Source organism: Mastomys coucha, unplaced genomic scaffold, assembly GCF_008632895.1.
Source record: "Mastomys coucha isolate ucsf_1 unplaced genomic scaffold, UCSF_Mcou_1 pScaffold16, whole genome shotgun sequence".
Lineage (NCBI taxonomy): Eukaryota > Metazoa > Chordata > Mammalia > Rodentia > Muridae > Mastomys > Mastomys coucha.
The window spans coordinates 14073316-14086174 of record NW_022196898.1 but is presented as its reverse complement, the minus strand read 5'-3'; the positions used below and the strand labels follow the sequence as shown (position 1 = coordinate 14086174).

The 12859-nt window shown below is 36.6% G+C and overlaps 1 protein-coding gene across 3 annotated transcripts in view; it reads right to left on the bottom strand.

Annotated features, from left to right (window-relative positions):
• Positions 1-12859, bottom strand: part of Gmps (guanine monophosphate synthase) — a 49342-nt gene that overhangs the window by 17148 nt on the left and 19335 nt on the right. For all 3 annotated transcript variants that reach the window (XM_031374006.1, XM_031374007.1, XM_031374008.1), the window contains 7 exons: positions 12646-12760; positions 9764-9861; positions 7519-7622; positions 4769-4962; positions 4349-4514; positions 1399-1550; positions 759-932 (listed from right to left, as the gene is read on the bottom strand). In XM_031374006.1, coding sequence (XP_031229866.1) covers positions 759-932; positions 1399-1550; positions 4349-4514; positions 4769-4962; positions 7519-7622; positions 9764-9861; positions 12646-12760 — 1003 coding nt within the window. The remainder of the gene's footprint in view (positions 1-758; positions 933-1398; positions 1551-4348; positions 4515-4768; positions 4963-7518; positions 7623-9763; positions 9862-12645; positions 12761-12859) is intronic.

The window sequence follows — 12859 nt, the reverse complement described above, 5'->3', positions numbered from 1 at the left end:
AACCATTATTTATAATGTCATTTCTAACAGCCAAAACAGGAAATGTCCAACTGAAAAATGTGAAGATATGTATACAACTGAATACTATTTGGCTATAAAAAAGAATAAGTTCTAATATACATTACACCATAGATGAGCCTTGAAACTATGTAAGAACTTGGGCACAGTAGATCATGTCTGTAATCGTTGCACTCAAAGGAGGTTGAAGCTGGAGGCTTACCAAGGTCAGCCTCAGCTCTGTAACAAGTTAAAGGCATGTATTATTTGAGATCATCTTTTTAAAAACAAAGCAAAACGGCCAATCACAAAAGCCCAGGTACTGTGAGAAAGTTACAAAAGGAGTCCAAAACAAGCAAAATTAGAAAAGCAGAAATTTGTAGTTTGAAGGGCATGATGGCCTTTAATCCCAGCATGTGGGAAGCAGAGGCAGGCAGATCTGGGAGTTTGAAGCTAGCCCATTTACATAGCAAGTTCCAGGCCAGCCAGCCAGGAGTATATACAGATATCATGTCTCCAAAAGTAAATTAAAAAAAAAAAATAGTGGCTAATAGTTGTCTAGGGTTGACAGATGGGCGAAGCACAGTCAAAAGGAGTACAAGATGTACTCCATTCCTTTTGAGGGTAATATACATGTTCTACAATTAGTTTCTGGTAATGGTTAGTCAATCTTCTAAGTACTGAGAAGAAACAAAAAAGGATGGAGGAAACAGAAATGCTCCATGGACGTACTTTACGGAAAAGTTCTCCCAAGCCTTTACCTCTTCCCTTAACTTCCTGATGAGTTCTGTGTCATTGTGGTGAGTTTTGATGAGTTCAGCTTTGCCGCTCGCAACAAGGGATGCACTTTCGATTAGATCAGGCCGTAAAGTACCTTGGGCAAGAAAAACCTCCTCTGGCTTCAGACTCATTTCTCCAATTACTTCATTGGCAATCTGTTACCACAAGAGCAGAACAGTTTTCTTAGAAAGCAACCTTTCGACAGAGTTTCAATTAAATTTGACTCTTTCTAAAGTACCAACTAGGAAAGTAATTCCATCAAACTCCCAAATATAAATTTCTAAAAACACTATACATTGCACAAGATTAAAACATGTATGTGAGTATTCCCTTTGACATTCCCTAAAATCTGGCCACTGGTTTGCAGTGCCAGTTGAAACGTCCATTCCGAAATGTCTACAACAGCAGCTTAGCAACATGTATACCTATTAAAACCAAAATAGTGTCTACCTATCCACAGGACACACACACACACACTGTCTGTATATTCAAAAATAAAACAGAATTAGCAAAGTTTGTTATTTGCTATAATAATAATAATGATAATAATAATAATAATAATAATAATAACACTAAAACAGACATAAACAGTATACATTGCATATATTAAAAGAAAGGTACCTTAACAAAAGTATCACCAATAATTTTTCTTTTCTCCTCAGGACTTGTTGTCATATTTAATGTTTTGCTAATTCTTTTCCGTGGAGTCCTGTCTTCATCTGAGATTGGAAGAGTAGTTGTTCCATTGTAAAAGGAATGAGCAGCATTTATCACTGGGAGAGATGGGAGAAGTGTTTTAAACTATTATATTCCTTTAAATGATAAATAAGTCAAAGAATAGAAAGAAAATCAAGACCTACCCACCATTTGATGTCCCTTACATTTTCCCATGTGTTCAAACACCCAGTAATAAACCAGCAGTAAGAGGTCAGATCTAGAGATCAGAGATCTCTAAATGTATTCAGAACTTCCGTGGCATTGAGATATGAGGCCACAACCCTGCCAACAGTGCTGGTGGCTTTCTCTCTGGTCAGTGTTGAACTTGAAAAATCCAATAGATATATATATCCCTAAGACAGTCAAAAGCAGTGCCTCCTCTACAGAAAACCAAAGTCCTCAGGGCAGCACACTGATTCTTCCAAACTTCTATTTATACATTTACAATTACATGAGTATCCTTTTATTTATTATTATATAAAATCAAGTATCCATGGCAGTTTAGTGGCAAAGTGTTTGCCTAGAAGGCAAAGGTTTGATTCCTAGCACTATCAAAAAGTAGAAGCATGCCGGGCGATGGTAGCGCACGCCTTTAATCCCAGCACTTGGGAGGTAGAAGCAGGCAGATTTCTGAGTTTGAGGCCAGCCTGGTCTACAGAGTGAGTTCCAGGACAGCCAGGGCTACACAGAGAAACCCTGTCTCGAAAAACCAAAAAAAAAAAAAAAAAAAACAGAAAGAAAAACTGAAAAGCATGTAAAGACAAAACACTATGACTAAGATTTGGTAATAGAGCATAACTACTAGTAAGCTTCAGCATGAGATGATGAAACAGCTAGCTGTTTCAATCAGGGTTCATCAGATACCTGTAGTTCCTTCTCGTTACCTGATCAGTTACCCACAAGCTCCTGCCCATCAACATTTGTACAGTTCAACTGAGCAAGGGATAGAAGGAAGGTATCACCATTTAATGTCACTTAGTTCTGTTCCTACTGTACAGTCCTACCTGTAGCCTCAACACTGCCTGGTGCAGTGTTGCAAGTCCAAGGCCTCTTACTAAACCATTGGTTTTCTCAAGGTGAGGACAGAACATTATGGAAAAAAAATCTGCTTCTCAGGTTTTCAAATACTCCCTGCTTTAGGCAAACCTAGTGACCTAATTCTCCCAAAATCCAACGTTCCCACTTCCTGAGCCTTCCCTAGAAGTCTGCAGGCCAAATAGCTTATTTCCTATTGGCTTCCTTCCCACTTTAGGCACAAGACTTTGAACTCCTCCATTCTATTGGTCCAAGTGTTTGTCCCATTGAAGTTTCTCTACTCTGAAGTCTACCCTAAAAAAAAAAAAAAAGTAACTACACAAAAATAGTAAACTAAACACTAGTAAACTTAAAACTAAAGGCATCTCCAGGCCAACTTTTTCTTAGCCTGACCTCAAAATGTTCAGTAAACTCCACATAACAAAAACAGCTACACTATAATATATCTACATATATAAATGTATATATATAAAAAACATGTACATATGTACAATGTGTGAGTATATATTTGAAAATTTGTAAATTTACTTGCATAAGATATTAACTTTTGCAAGTGATATCTAAGCCTTTCTACAAATACAGGTTGTTCTGCAATCAAGTTCTTACAGAGAAAGTAGATTAAATTTTGTAATTTGTAAATTCCAAAATATTCAGACAAGTGAAGACATTGCTAGTTCCCTACTGGGACTCTGTTAGAAGACTACTAAGAACCCTTCAAAGTTACAATTCATTCTTATGAGAGAGAATCCTCACAGAACGCTATTTTCCTCTCCAGGTTCTTTGAACTGTTTGCTTATTCCTTCCACCTTCATCACTATACCAGTTTATGCCTTTGCTGTTAGTCTTGCTTCAAAAAGGAAAGTACTTATGTAGGAGTCATCATTATACTCAGCCTTTTAGCATCAATTAAACTGATAATAACTGTGTCCTACTGTACTTTTAATCTATTATATCATTTCAACATTGTAGCCATCAGTTAAAGTAAGTTTATTAGTGATTATCCCTGTCCTTTAAATTAACAGTAACTGAGGATGTCTTTTTTTTAATTTTATGTGTCTGTAAGCACTGACCTGCACATGACAGACATCATGTTTCTTCCTGATCATGCTCCACTAATTCTTTATAGTGTCTCTTACTGAACATGGAGCTACTAGTTGAGCCAGATGGGCTAGCCAGCAGGCCCCAGGGATTCCCCAGTCTCCATCTTCCCAGTCTGGGGGATTATAGGCATACAGACACATCTGGATTTTTATATGGATTCTAAAGATAAATTCAGATGTTCATGCTCCTGTAGAAAGCATTTTATCAATTGAGCTGCCTGCACAGCTTGCCTTAAGTCTGGCAATGTTGCCTAAGCTAATTCCCAACTCCTGGTATCAAACAATTCTCCTACCTTCATCTTCTAAGAGCTAGGATTACAAGTGCATACAACAAACGTGTCTTGATATCTCCAGACTTTTCATCTACCTTTTCTGTATGAGCTTGATTGAAAACAATCTGTATTTATAGAAGGGCTTAAATGCTCACTTGCATAAACAATGTTTTGAAATGAGGAGGAGAGGGGAGATTTTGAGAGGACAGAACGGTAAATGCAAAACAGCAACTGACAAATTTCAGTATCCTAATATAACTTTGAACTAGTACCCTAGTATATCAATGAACTTTTCTTGAAACAGGAAATTTTGCATATGAACTAAAAGGTGTGTTTAACTCTTAGTTTATAGGGTAGACTACATATTTAAGATTGGACTAAACTAAATCAAACAGCTTGAAGAAATAACCCCTGGTGAAAATTAACTTCTCAATGATTAATTAATACCTTTGACTTGAATTCCAAGCTTCTTGAGGGCCTCTTCAACAGACTGGCTTTCTCGTTTTCTCATAAAGCCATTATCGATGTGTACAGCAATGACTTGATCTTGGTTCAAAGCACGATTTAGCAAAGCTGTACAAACAGTTGAATCTACACCACCACTGAGTAAAACCTGTAAATAAAATGAAGAGAAAAAAAAAATCAAGCAGAATAAGCAAACAAGAAATACAGAGATGTTGTTACCTTGTATAACTACTTAAAAGTATTGTATATATCAAGATATGTACAGTAACTGAAAAGACTCTGAGGGGATTTAAAACATGAATTATATATGTAGTCTGTCAATTGTCAGGGGTAATCAATCCTACTCTGGATTCCAATATTTCTGACCTAAGTCTGTAGAATACCAGTAGATCAAACACTTACCAACACTTTTGATGTTCCTACTTTCTCTTTAATCTCTCGAATGCATGCAAGTTCTCGGTTCTGCACAGTAAAATTCCCACTGCATCCAGCTATATCATATAGGAAATTCTTCAGTATTACTTTCCCATTTTCTGTAAGGCCAACTTCAGGGTGGAACTGTACACCATATAGCTTTTTAGATTCATTAGCTATACCTTCATGGAGAAAACAAACACAAAGCAACTTTATGGTGAAGATACAGCTAATATTCACAATCCATTCTCCATTCCTCAAAATCTTTCTCTAGGAATGTTAAATGCATATGCCCTATTCAACTTTTAATTACAGAGAAAGAAAATACATAATAAAGCTATGTTACTATAATCTTTATAAAGTATACAGCAAAAAAGAAATGTGGTTTAGGACTGAGCAGAGACTATTTCACTAGATTCTTATTTCTCTATCATTATCTCAATTGTATTATCTAATTAATATAGAAAACAACTCAATTTTGGTTCTCAGTCCTACCTGACTTCCACATATTCTCAGCATCCTCCAATGCCCAACATTAAAAATGCTTCATACAACAAACTTTAAAGTATTTCCTAATATTTTCTTTCCATCCCAGACACTACAAACACAAGTTGAATAGCCCTACTCTGAAATGCTTGGGTTCAGAATTGTTTTAAGCTGTCATAGTATAACATTTCCAACATTGAAACATTCCATAAGAAGAAGCCCCTTAATCAGAAAGGAAAACAAACAATTCAAAGAGCTTCAGGAAGTTCCTGAAATTGACTACATTCACTAAAGTCCCTCGGGGGTGGGAGAAGACCACCAAGACCAGACCAGATGCCTAGAAGAAGCAGAAACCAGCTGTGTTGCCTGGAAGAGGTTTAGACTTATTTTGGCACCTAGAATAGATACTCTCCAACCTGTTAAGATGCCAACAAGCAGTGCAGTGTGTTCCAAGGTTCGTTGCTTTGCGAACTGTCACCCATGCTGTGGTAGGCTTTGGTAATCCAGCTGCCTAAGTCATTTCTTCTGTTCCTGTAAGTAACCTCTCACTCATATTCCTGTAGTAACCCCAGGGAAAACTCATTGGTTCACCTAACTGGACTTGGTGATATCCATGCTTTGGTCTATTGTGGGTTCCTTATCAACTGTGTGTTTTATTTCCCTAGGAAAAGTTTTATCACACAACAGATATTGTTATTAACTTTTGGATGAACCCAAGTACAAACATGAAAGTCACATAGATAAATGGCCTAAAATGACACAGTATTTCAAGTGTACTTGCATTTTGACTACAACTTGTCATTTGGGAACACTTAAAGAATTTACAATTGTGACATTTGTAAATAATCAAGTTTGGATTGTAGACAATTTCATAAATTCAGATTGGGGATATTTACTATATGATTGCACATACTTGACCAGAGATTAACAAATTATCTGCTAAGCAAAAGGTGCTGAGCTTTACATGGGCATCATTACCCTTATTTTATGGTTAATGGATCAAGAAATTTGTCTCGCTGGGCGGTGGTGGCACACGCCTTTAATCCCAGCACTTGGGAGGCAGAGGCAGGCGGATTTCTGAGTTTGAGGCCAGCTTGGTCTACAGAGTGAGTTCCAGGACAGCCAAGGAATACACAGAGAAACCCTGTCTCAAAACAAACAAACAAACAAATAAACAAAAGAAAAATAAAGAAAGAAATTAGTCTCAACTCTTCTAACTCATGCCTGGCAGGCTCAAGATCCGAGGCACTTTATACTTTATGTGTCTTCTAGGATACCACTCTCAATTTACTTACTTCACTGTTTGCTGCTTCTTACTCTTTATTGCTAGTCCCTCTTTACCTGGCTTATCTCTAAATATAGAATCTGCCAGAATTCAGGCCTTAAATATCTTCCTTATAAACTCTTAAGTGATCTCACATTCTCAGAACCTAATATTCCATACTTCAGCCCATCAGTATACCTTAGGCCTAGGTTTCTCCTCTGAAATCAAGATATATAACTGCTTATCTAGACACCTTTATTTTGATGTTAACTAATAAAGCATCCTGAATTTCATATGAAATCCAAAGCCCTGAAGTCTTTCCCATTAGGTAAATAGAAATTCCACCCATATATTATTCAGGTTAAAAAAAAAATCCAGTATTTAAAACTTGATTGTTTTATCTTTGCTACTCCACACTCAATCCATTGGCAAGTCTCTTTACTAGGAGCATCATTACAATCCAAAGATATGACTAGCACTTCTACCATCCTGCGCTAAACTTTACTTTTCCTCCTCTGATCCAGAGGAGGAAACAGAACATACATTAGACAGCTCAAAACTGCCTGCAGCTCAGTTTCAGAGAACCTATACCACTCTCACCTTCTTGGGCATGTATACAGATACACATACATTCATATGTATTAATTTATTCAAATGAATAATTATTAAGTATTTTAAAGCATTATGTAAATCCTGAATAACTTCCTTGGTTAATAATGGATCCTCCATTTACAACAGCTATGAAAAAAAGAATCCACAAGACAGTTCAATGGTTAAAGGCATTTGATACCAAACCTGAACCTAATAGGACCCAAATAAGTGAAGGAAAGAACCCTGTAGCAGTCCTCCGACCCACAGGCACATGCATGTTTTAAAAAAATAAGCAAAATAAACAATTTTAAATGAAAATTTTAAAATATCTCATACAGAATCATGATCACTTTGAAAAAAAAGTTTAAGTGAAATCTACAAAATTTAGAATTTTTACCTGCCACAATGTTCCCAGAACGTGCTACAACCTTGAATCCATCAGCTACTTTGTCTACACTGTCTCCATGTGTAAGTAAAACAATTTCTTCCTTCTGCAGGCCCCTAAACACAAAAAAAGTAAAATTTACACACAAATAGCTCAAGGAGAACCATGATTGATAGGTCAATGAACTCTCCAGTTTTATAACAACTTGAATACAAAGTAGAATTATCAGAGAGGAGGGAGCCTCAACTGAGAAAATGCCTCCCTAAGATTTGGCTGTAGGGAAATCTGTAGGATACTTTCTTAATTAGTAAGTGACTGGGGAGGCCCCTACCCATAATGGGTGATGTCATCCCTAGGCTGTGAGTCCTGGGTTTTATAAGGAAACAGGCCGAGTAAGCCATGAAGAGGCAGCCAGTGGGCAGCAGCCCTTCATCACCTCTACATCAGCTCCTGCTTCTAGGTCCCAGCCCTGCTTGAGTTCATGTCCTGACTAACTTTCATGATGAATAGTGATATAAGGATAAGTAAGTTAAATAAATTCTCTCCTCTGTAAGTTTCTTTGATCGTGTGTTTCATCACAGAAATAGAAACCCTAACTACAACAGTCATTTTGTTTAGAAATACAAATTTGCTGTATGGTAGATTAGGAAAACTCAGGAGGTAAAAGCTATGTAGCAATGCAACAATGTTAAAATTCACATAGATTTTATATATGAAGATGCATACATTATTATAAATAATGTCAATAAAAGATACTAAATCTGAAAAGGAGGCAATTAATAAAAATTGAGAAGTAGGGGATTGTTCAGAAATCTCAGTGATTTAAAATACTTGCTTAAAACAAGCATGAGGATAAAAGTTCAGCTCCCCAGTATCCACATAAAAAGCCAGCTGCAGCCTCATGTAGACCTGTAACCCCAATCCTGTGGGCTAACAAAACAGGAAGTCACAGGTATTTCCTGGCTGCCAGTCTAGTTCCAGGTTCAGTCAGAGAACTTGGTTCAAGAGGATAAGGCAGAGAGCAGTAGAATATGTTGTCTAACATCCTCCTGTGCCTTCATGTGTATGCACATGAGTACATAGAATGCACATAAACACACACACATAACATATACCCATCATACAGCACACACACACACATCATACAGCACACACATATCATGTACCACATACAGCACACATACACACACACACACACACACACACACACACAGAATAATTTCTAAACTTGAAAACTAAACTGATGAATATATGAAGCTGGTACTATAATTACACTAAAAAACTTACAGATAATAAAACTGTAATTTCAACATTTCATTTCTGAGATTTTCTTTAAAACAGATATTTCAATGACTTAATAATTCACTGTCATATCAGTAATGATGATGGTGACACTGTTATTCTACAGCAACCTATACAGTATAGATACATGTAAGGTGCAGGTTACTCCATAGTCACGCTGGCTGGAGTGATGGCTCTATGGTTTCAGAGTGCTTATCTCTCTTCTAGAGTCATTCTGTTCCCAGTGCCCACACCAGAGGACTCACAATCACTTACAACTCCAGTTCCAGGAGATCCAACACCCTCTTCTGATCTAAAAATGTATGCACACACATGGAATGCACGTACACACACACACACACACACACACACACACACACACACACACACGGAAGGAGAGAAGGAGGGAAGTCAGGCAAGAAGGCATAAAGTTAGAGATATGAAAATCAAAACAATTGGATAAAAATCCTATAAACTTTTATATTAACATAAAAATAATTATATATACTTATTGTATCTTTCTAAGAAAAAAAAATACATATTGCCTAACTGTTCACAAAAACACCTAGAAAAAAGCAAAACCCAGCAGGCAAGGTAGAACTCTAGTGCAAAAACAAAAACAAAAGCAATGGCATTTAATTATAAAAGGAAGTGCTTGATCTCTGTGACCCACACAGTAGACGTAGAGGACCAAATTCCCAGTTATTCTCTGAACTCAACATATGCTCAAATGGCACGTGTATAGATACAAAAAATTCAATACACATATAAATTAAACACATGGGACTAGCAAGATAGCTAGGCCGATGAAGGCATCTGCCACCAAGCCTGACAAAGGAGAGAACTAACTCCCACAAACTGTCCTCTGATTTAAACACACACACACACACACACACACACACACACACACACACACACAGTGGCATACAAATACGGATGGACCCAAAATTAAATAAATGTAATTAAAAAATAATACCTGAATAATGAACACGTATTATCCATACTAATGTTGAAAACTCCATCCTCTCTAACACTTTTTTTATGCACAGTGCCTCCAAAAACCTTATTCATCATCTGTTCAAAGAAAAAAATAATGTTAATATGAATCAAAAGAAAAGTTTGTTCTCTAATAATAATTATTTATATCCTTTGCCTTCAAAATGTTATTTGTACCATAAATATACATGAGTAAGCAAGTATTTAATCTGTGTAGGTAACTATTATTACTGTAAATAAAATTATTAATAGGCATAAACTTATAACAAAATTTGACTAGGAACTTGACCTGAGGTTAGGGTCTATTAAATACTGAGAGATTTTCCATTTGGTGTACTTTAATTAACGTTAAAAACAAAATTTCAGCCAGGTGTACTAGAGCATATGCTCTTAATCCCAGACTTCAGGAAGCACAAGCAGGTGAAGGTCTATGAGCTTAGGCCATGTTTGGTCTACATAGTTGAGTTCTAGGACAGCCAGAGCTACACAGTAAGACTCTATCTCAAAAAGAAAAAGGAGAGAGAAAATTTTCTTTAATATTTAAGTCAGATCACCTACAAAGGTACTTGAGATTTAAAAGCCATTGCAGGTTAAAAAAAAAACAAAAAAACAAAAAACAAAACAAAACTGTAGCAACACAGGAGTTAGGGCATGAAGGAATAAAATATGAAACACTGATAATTATACAAGTTTGGAATGGCCGAGTTACAGAATGACAAGATGAGAGGCAAAATATTAGATGAAGGAAGTGCAATCAAATGTCTTGTTTTTAACATAAAAGCCATGCAGCCATGGTGAAGCAAGTCTTTAATACCAGCACTAAGGAAGCAGAGGCAGAGATAGGCAGATCTTCTTAAGTTCAAGGCCAGTTTAGTCTACAAAGCAAATTCCAGGACAGCAGGGGCTCTTATACCGAGAATCCATGTCTTGGGGGAGAGGAATTAATAATAATAATAATAACAATAATGAAAATGTAAAAGGGATGAACTAGTTAGGCAGTGGTAGTACACTCCTTTAATCCCAGCACCCAGGAGGCAGAAGCAGGTAGATCTCTGAATTCAAGGCCAGCCTGGTCTACAGAATAAGTTCCTTGATAGCCAGGGCTACATGGAGAAACACTGTACCAAAAATTAAGAAAAGAAAAATAGGGCATGAACTTTATCTGTAAACCACAAATGTGACTAACTATGGTATGTTACTCAATCTGTCTTATCCATCATGTGAGTGCGGGGATTCAAATCCTGGTGTGTGCTCTTAACTGCTGAATCATCTTTCCAGCCTCTTGGCTATTCTTAACATAGAAAAAAATACCCTAAGAGCATATATATACATATATATGTGTGTGTGTGTGTGTGTATTATCATATATATAATATTAGTACAATTATTAATATAGGAAATAATATAATTAACACATTCTTGAGTTTAAAAACAAATGTGGGTACGATAGCTATTCTTGACTAAAACTACAATCAACTGAAGACCAATTTGCTGGGCACATCAGTGAGGAATTTTTAGTTAACTGGCTCATCTGACATAGGAAGACCCACCCTTAAATCCAGATTAAGGGTAAAGAAACCTTGTCCCCCTCCAAAATCTAGGCCACACCTCCTGGCAGCCAACATAAAGGACAAGGAACAAACTTTGGCCTTTGCGTGTATCCCTCTGCTTACCTCACTGGCATTAGAGTCAATACTTCTTTGGGATTCTGATGTATACTGAAGCCAGCTGAGACATCCAGCCTCAGAATAATAGATTCTTAGACTTTCCATTAGGAGACAGCCAATGTTGGATTAGCTGACGACAGCCTGTATGCCACTGTAATAAATTCCCTTTCGATAGGTAGATAGATAGATTAGATAGATAGAGAGATAGATAGATAGAAAGAAAGAAAGAAAGAAAGAAAGAAAGAAAGAAAGAAAGAAAGAAATAGTTCTGTTCCTCTAGAGAACCCTGACTATTATGGGGAGAGAAGAGGTTTTGGGTTTTTTTTAAATGAAAATGTTACAGTTCTCAAGAAACTTCAGCAGGAAGAGTAAAGATTTGTGGGTTGTTTGGACTATGCAGCAAAAAGTTCTCTACCTAAGGAAGATGAGAGAGATGGAAGAAGGGTGGAGGAGAAAAGGAAAGGGAGAGGGAAGGAGAGGGGGCACAGAAAATGTGCTAATATGCAACTAATCATAATACCTATGCAAGGATGATTTCTAGCTCTGTTTCCAGATGATCCAGTCAAGTAAACCAATGTTTAAATGTTATAACGTGATAATCCTAGGATTACAAGCATAAGGGAGAATTTACATATCTGGTTTATGTTTTTATTCCCTTAGATCTTGTTTAACAAAACTGTTTCTTTGATAAGATTTTAGCAAGTTTTGGTTTAATGTTATCTATCATCGTATTCAATGACATTGTTCTTGTCTAATAAATGGTTGAGAATACAACAAATCAAAGTGTCTAGGAGAAACAACAGGAATTCTCACTGTTTAAAAATCTTGGTGTACAAAGGAGCACACCTTTAATCCCACCACTTAGGGAGGCAGTGGCAGGAGGATCTCTGTGAGTTCAAGTCTAGCTTAACTTACATAACATGTTCTAAGCTAGCCAGTGCTACATGTGAGATCCTGTCTCAAATAACTAGATGGATGGATAGATGGATGGATGGATGGACAAACAAATAAATAAATAAATAGTCTGCTAAGTGATCTAGTTACTTATGAACAGGTTTCCTTATAAGGTCAGTTCCATCACAGAATACCAATCAATATACAGCAGTATTTTGACCAAATTTTCTTAGGGACCAATAGTGTTTAAATCACAAGAAGAAAACATTAAGTCAACTCTTAAACTCAATTTGCAGCTATACCTGCATGCCATAGCAAATTCCTAGAACAGGCTTGCCAATGGTAAATATTGCTGGATCAAACCAGGGAGCATCCTCTGCATACACAGAATTAGGTCCTCCAGATATGATAATAGCCCTGTGGATTGATTGAAAGAGGAGTCAGTAAATAATGTGACTACTAATTTTTAATTATTTAAAACAATATATATAAAGGTTGAAGCAAAAAAAAAAAAAA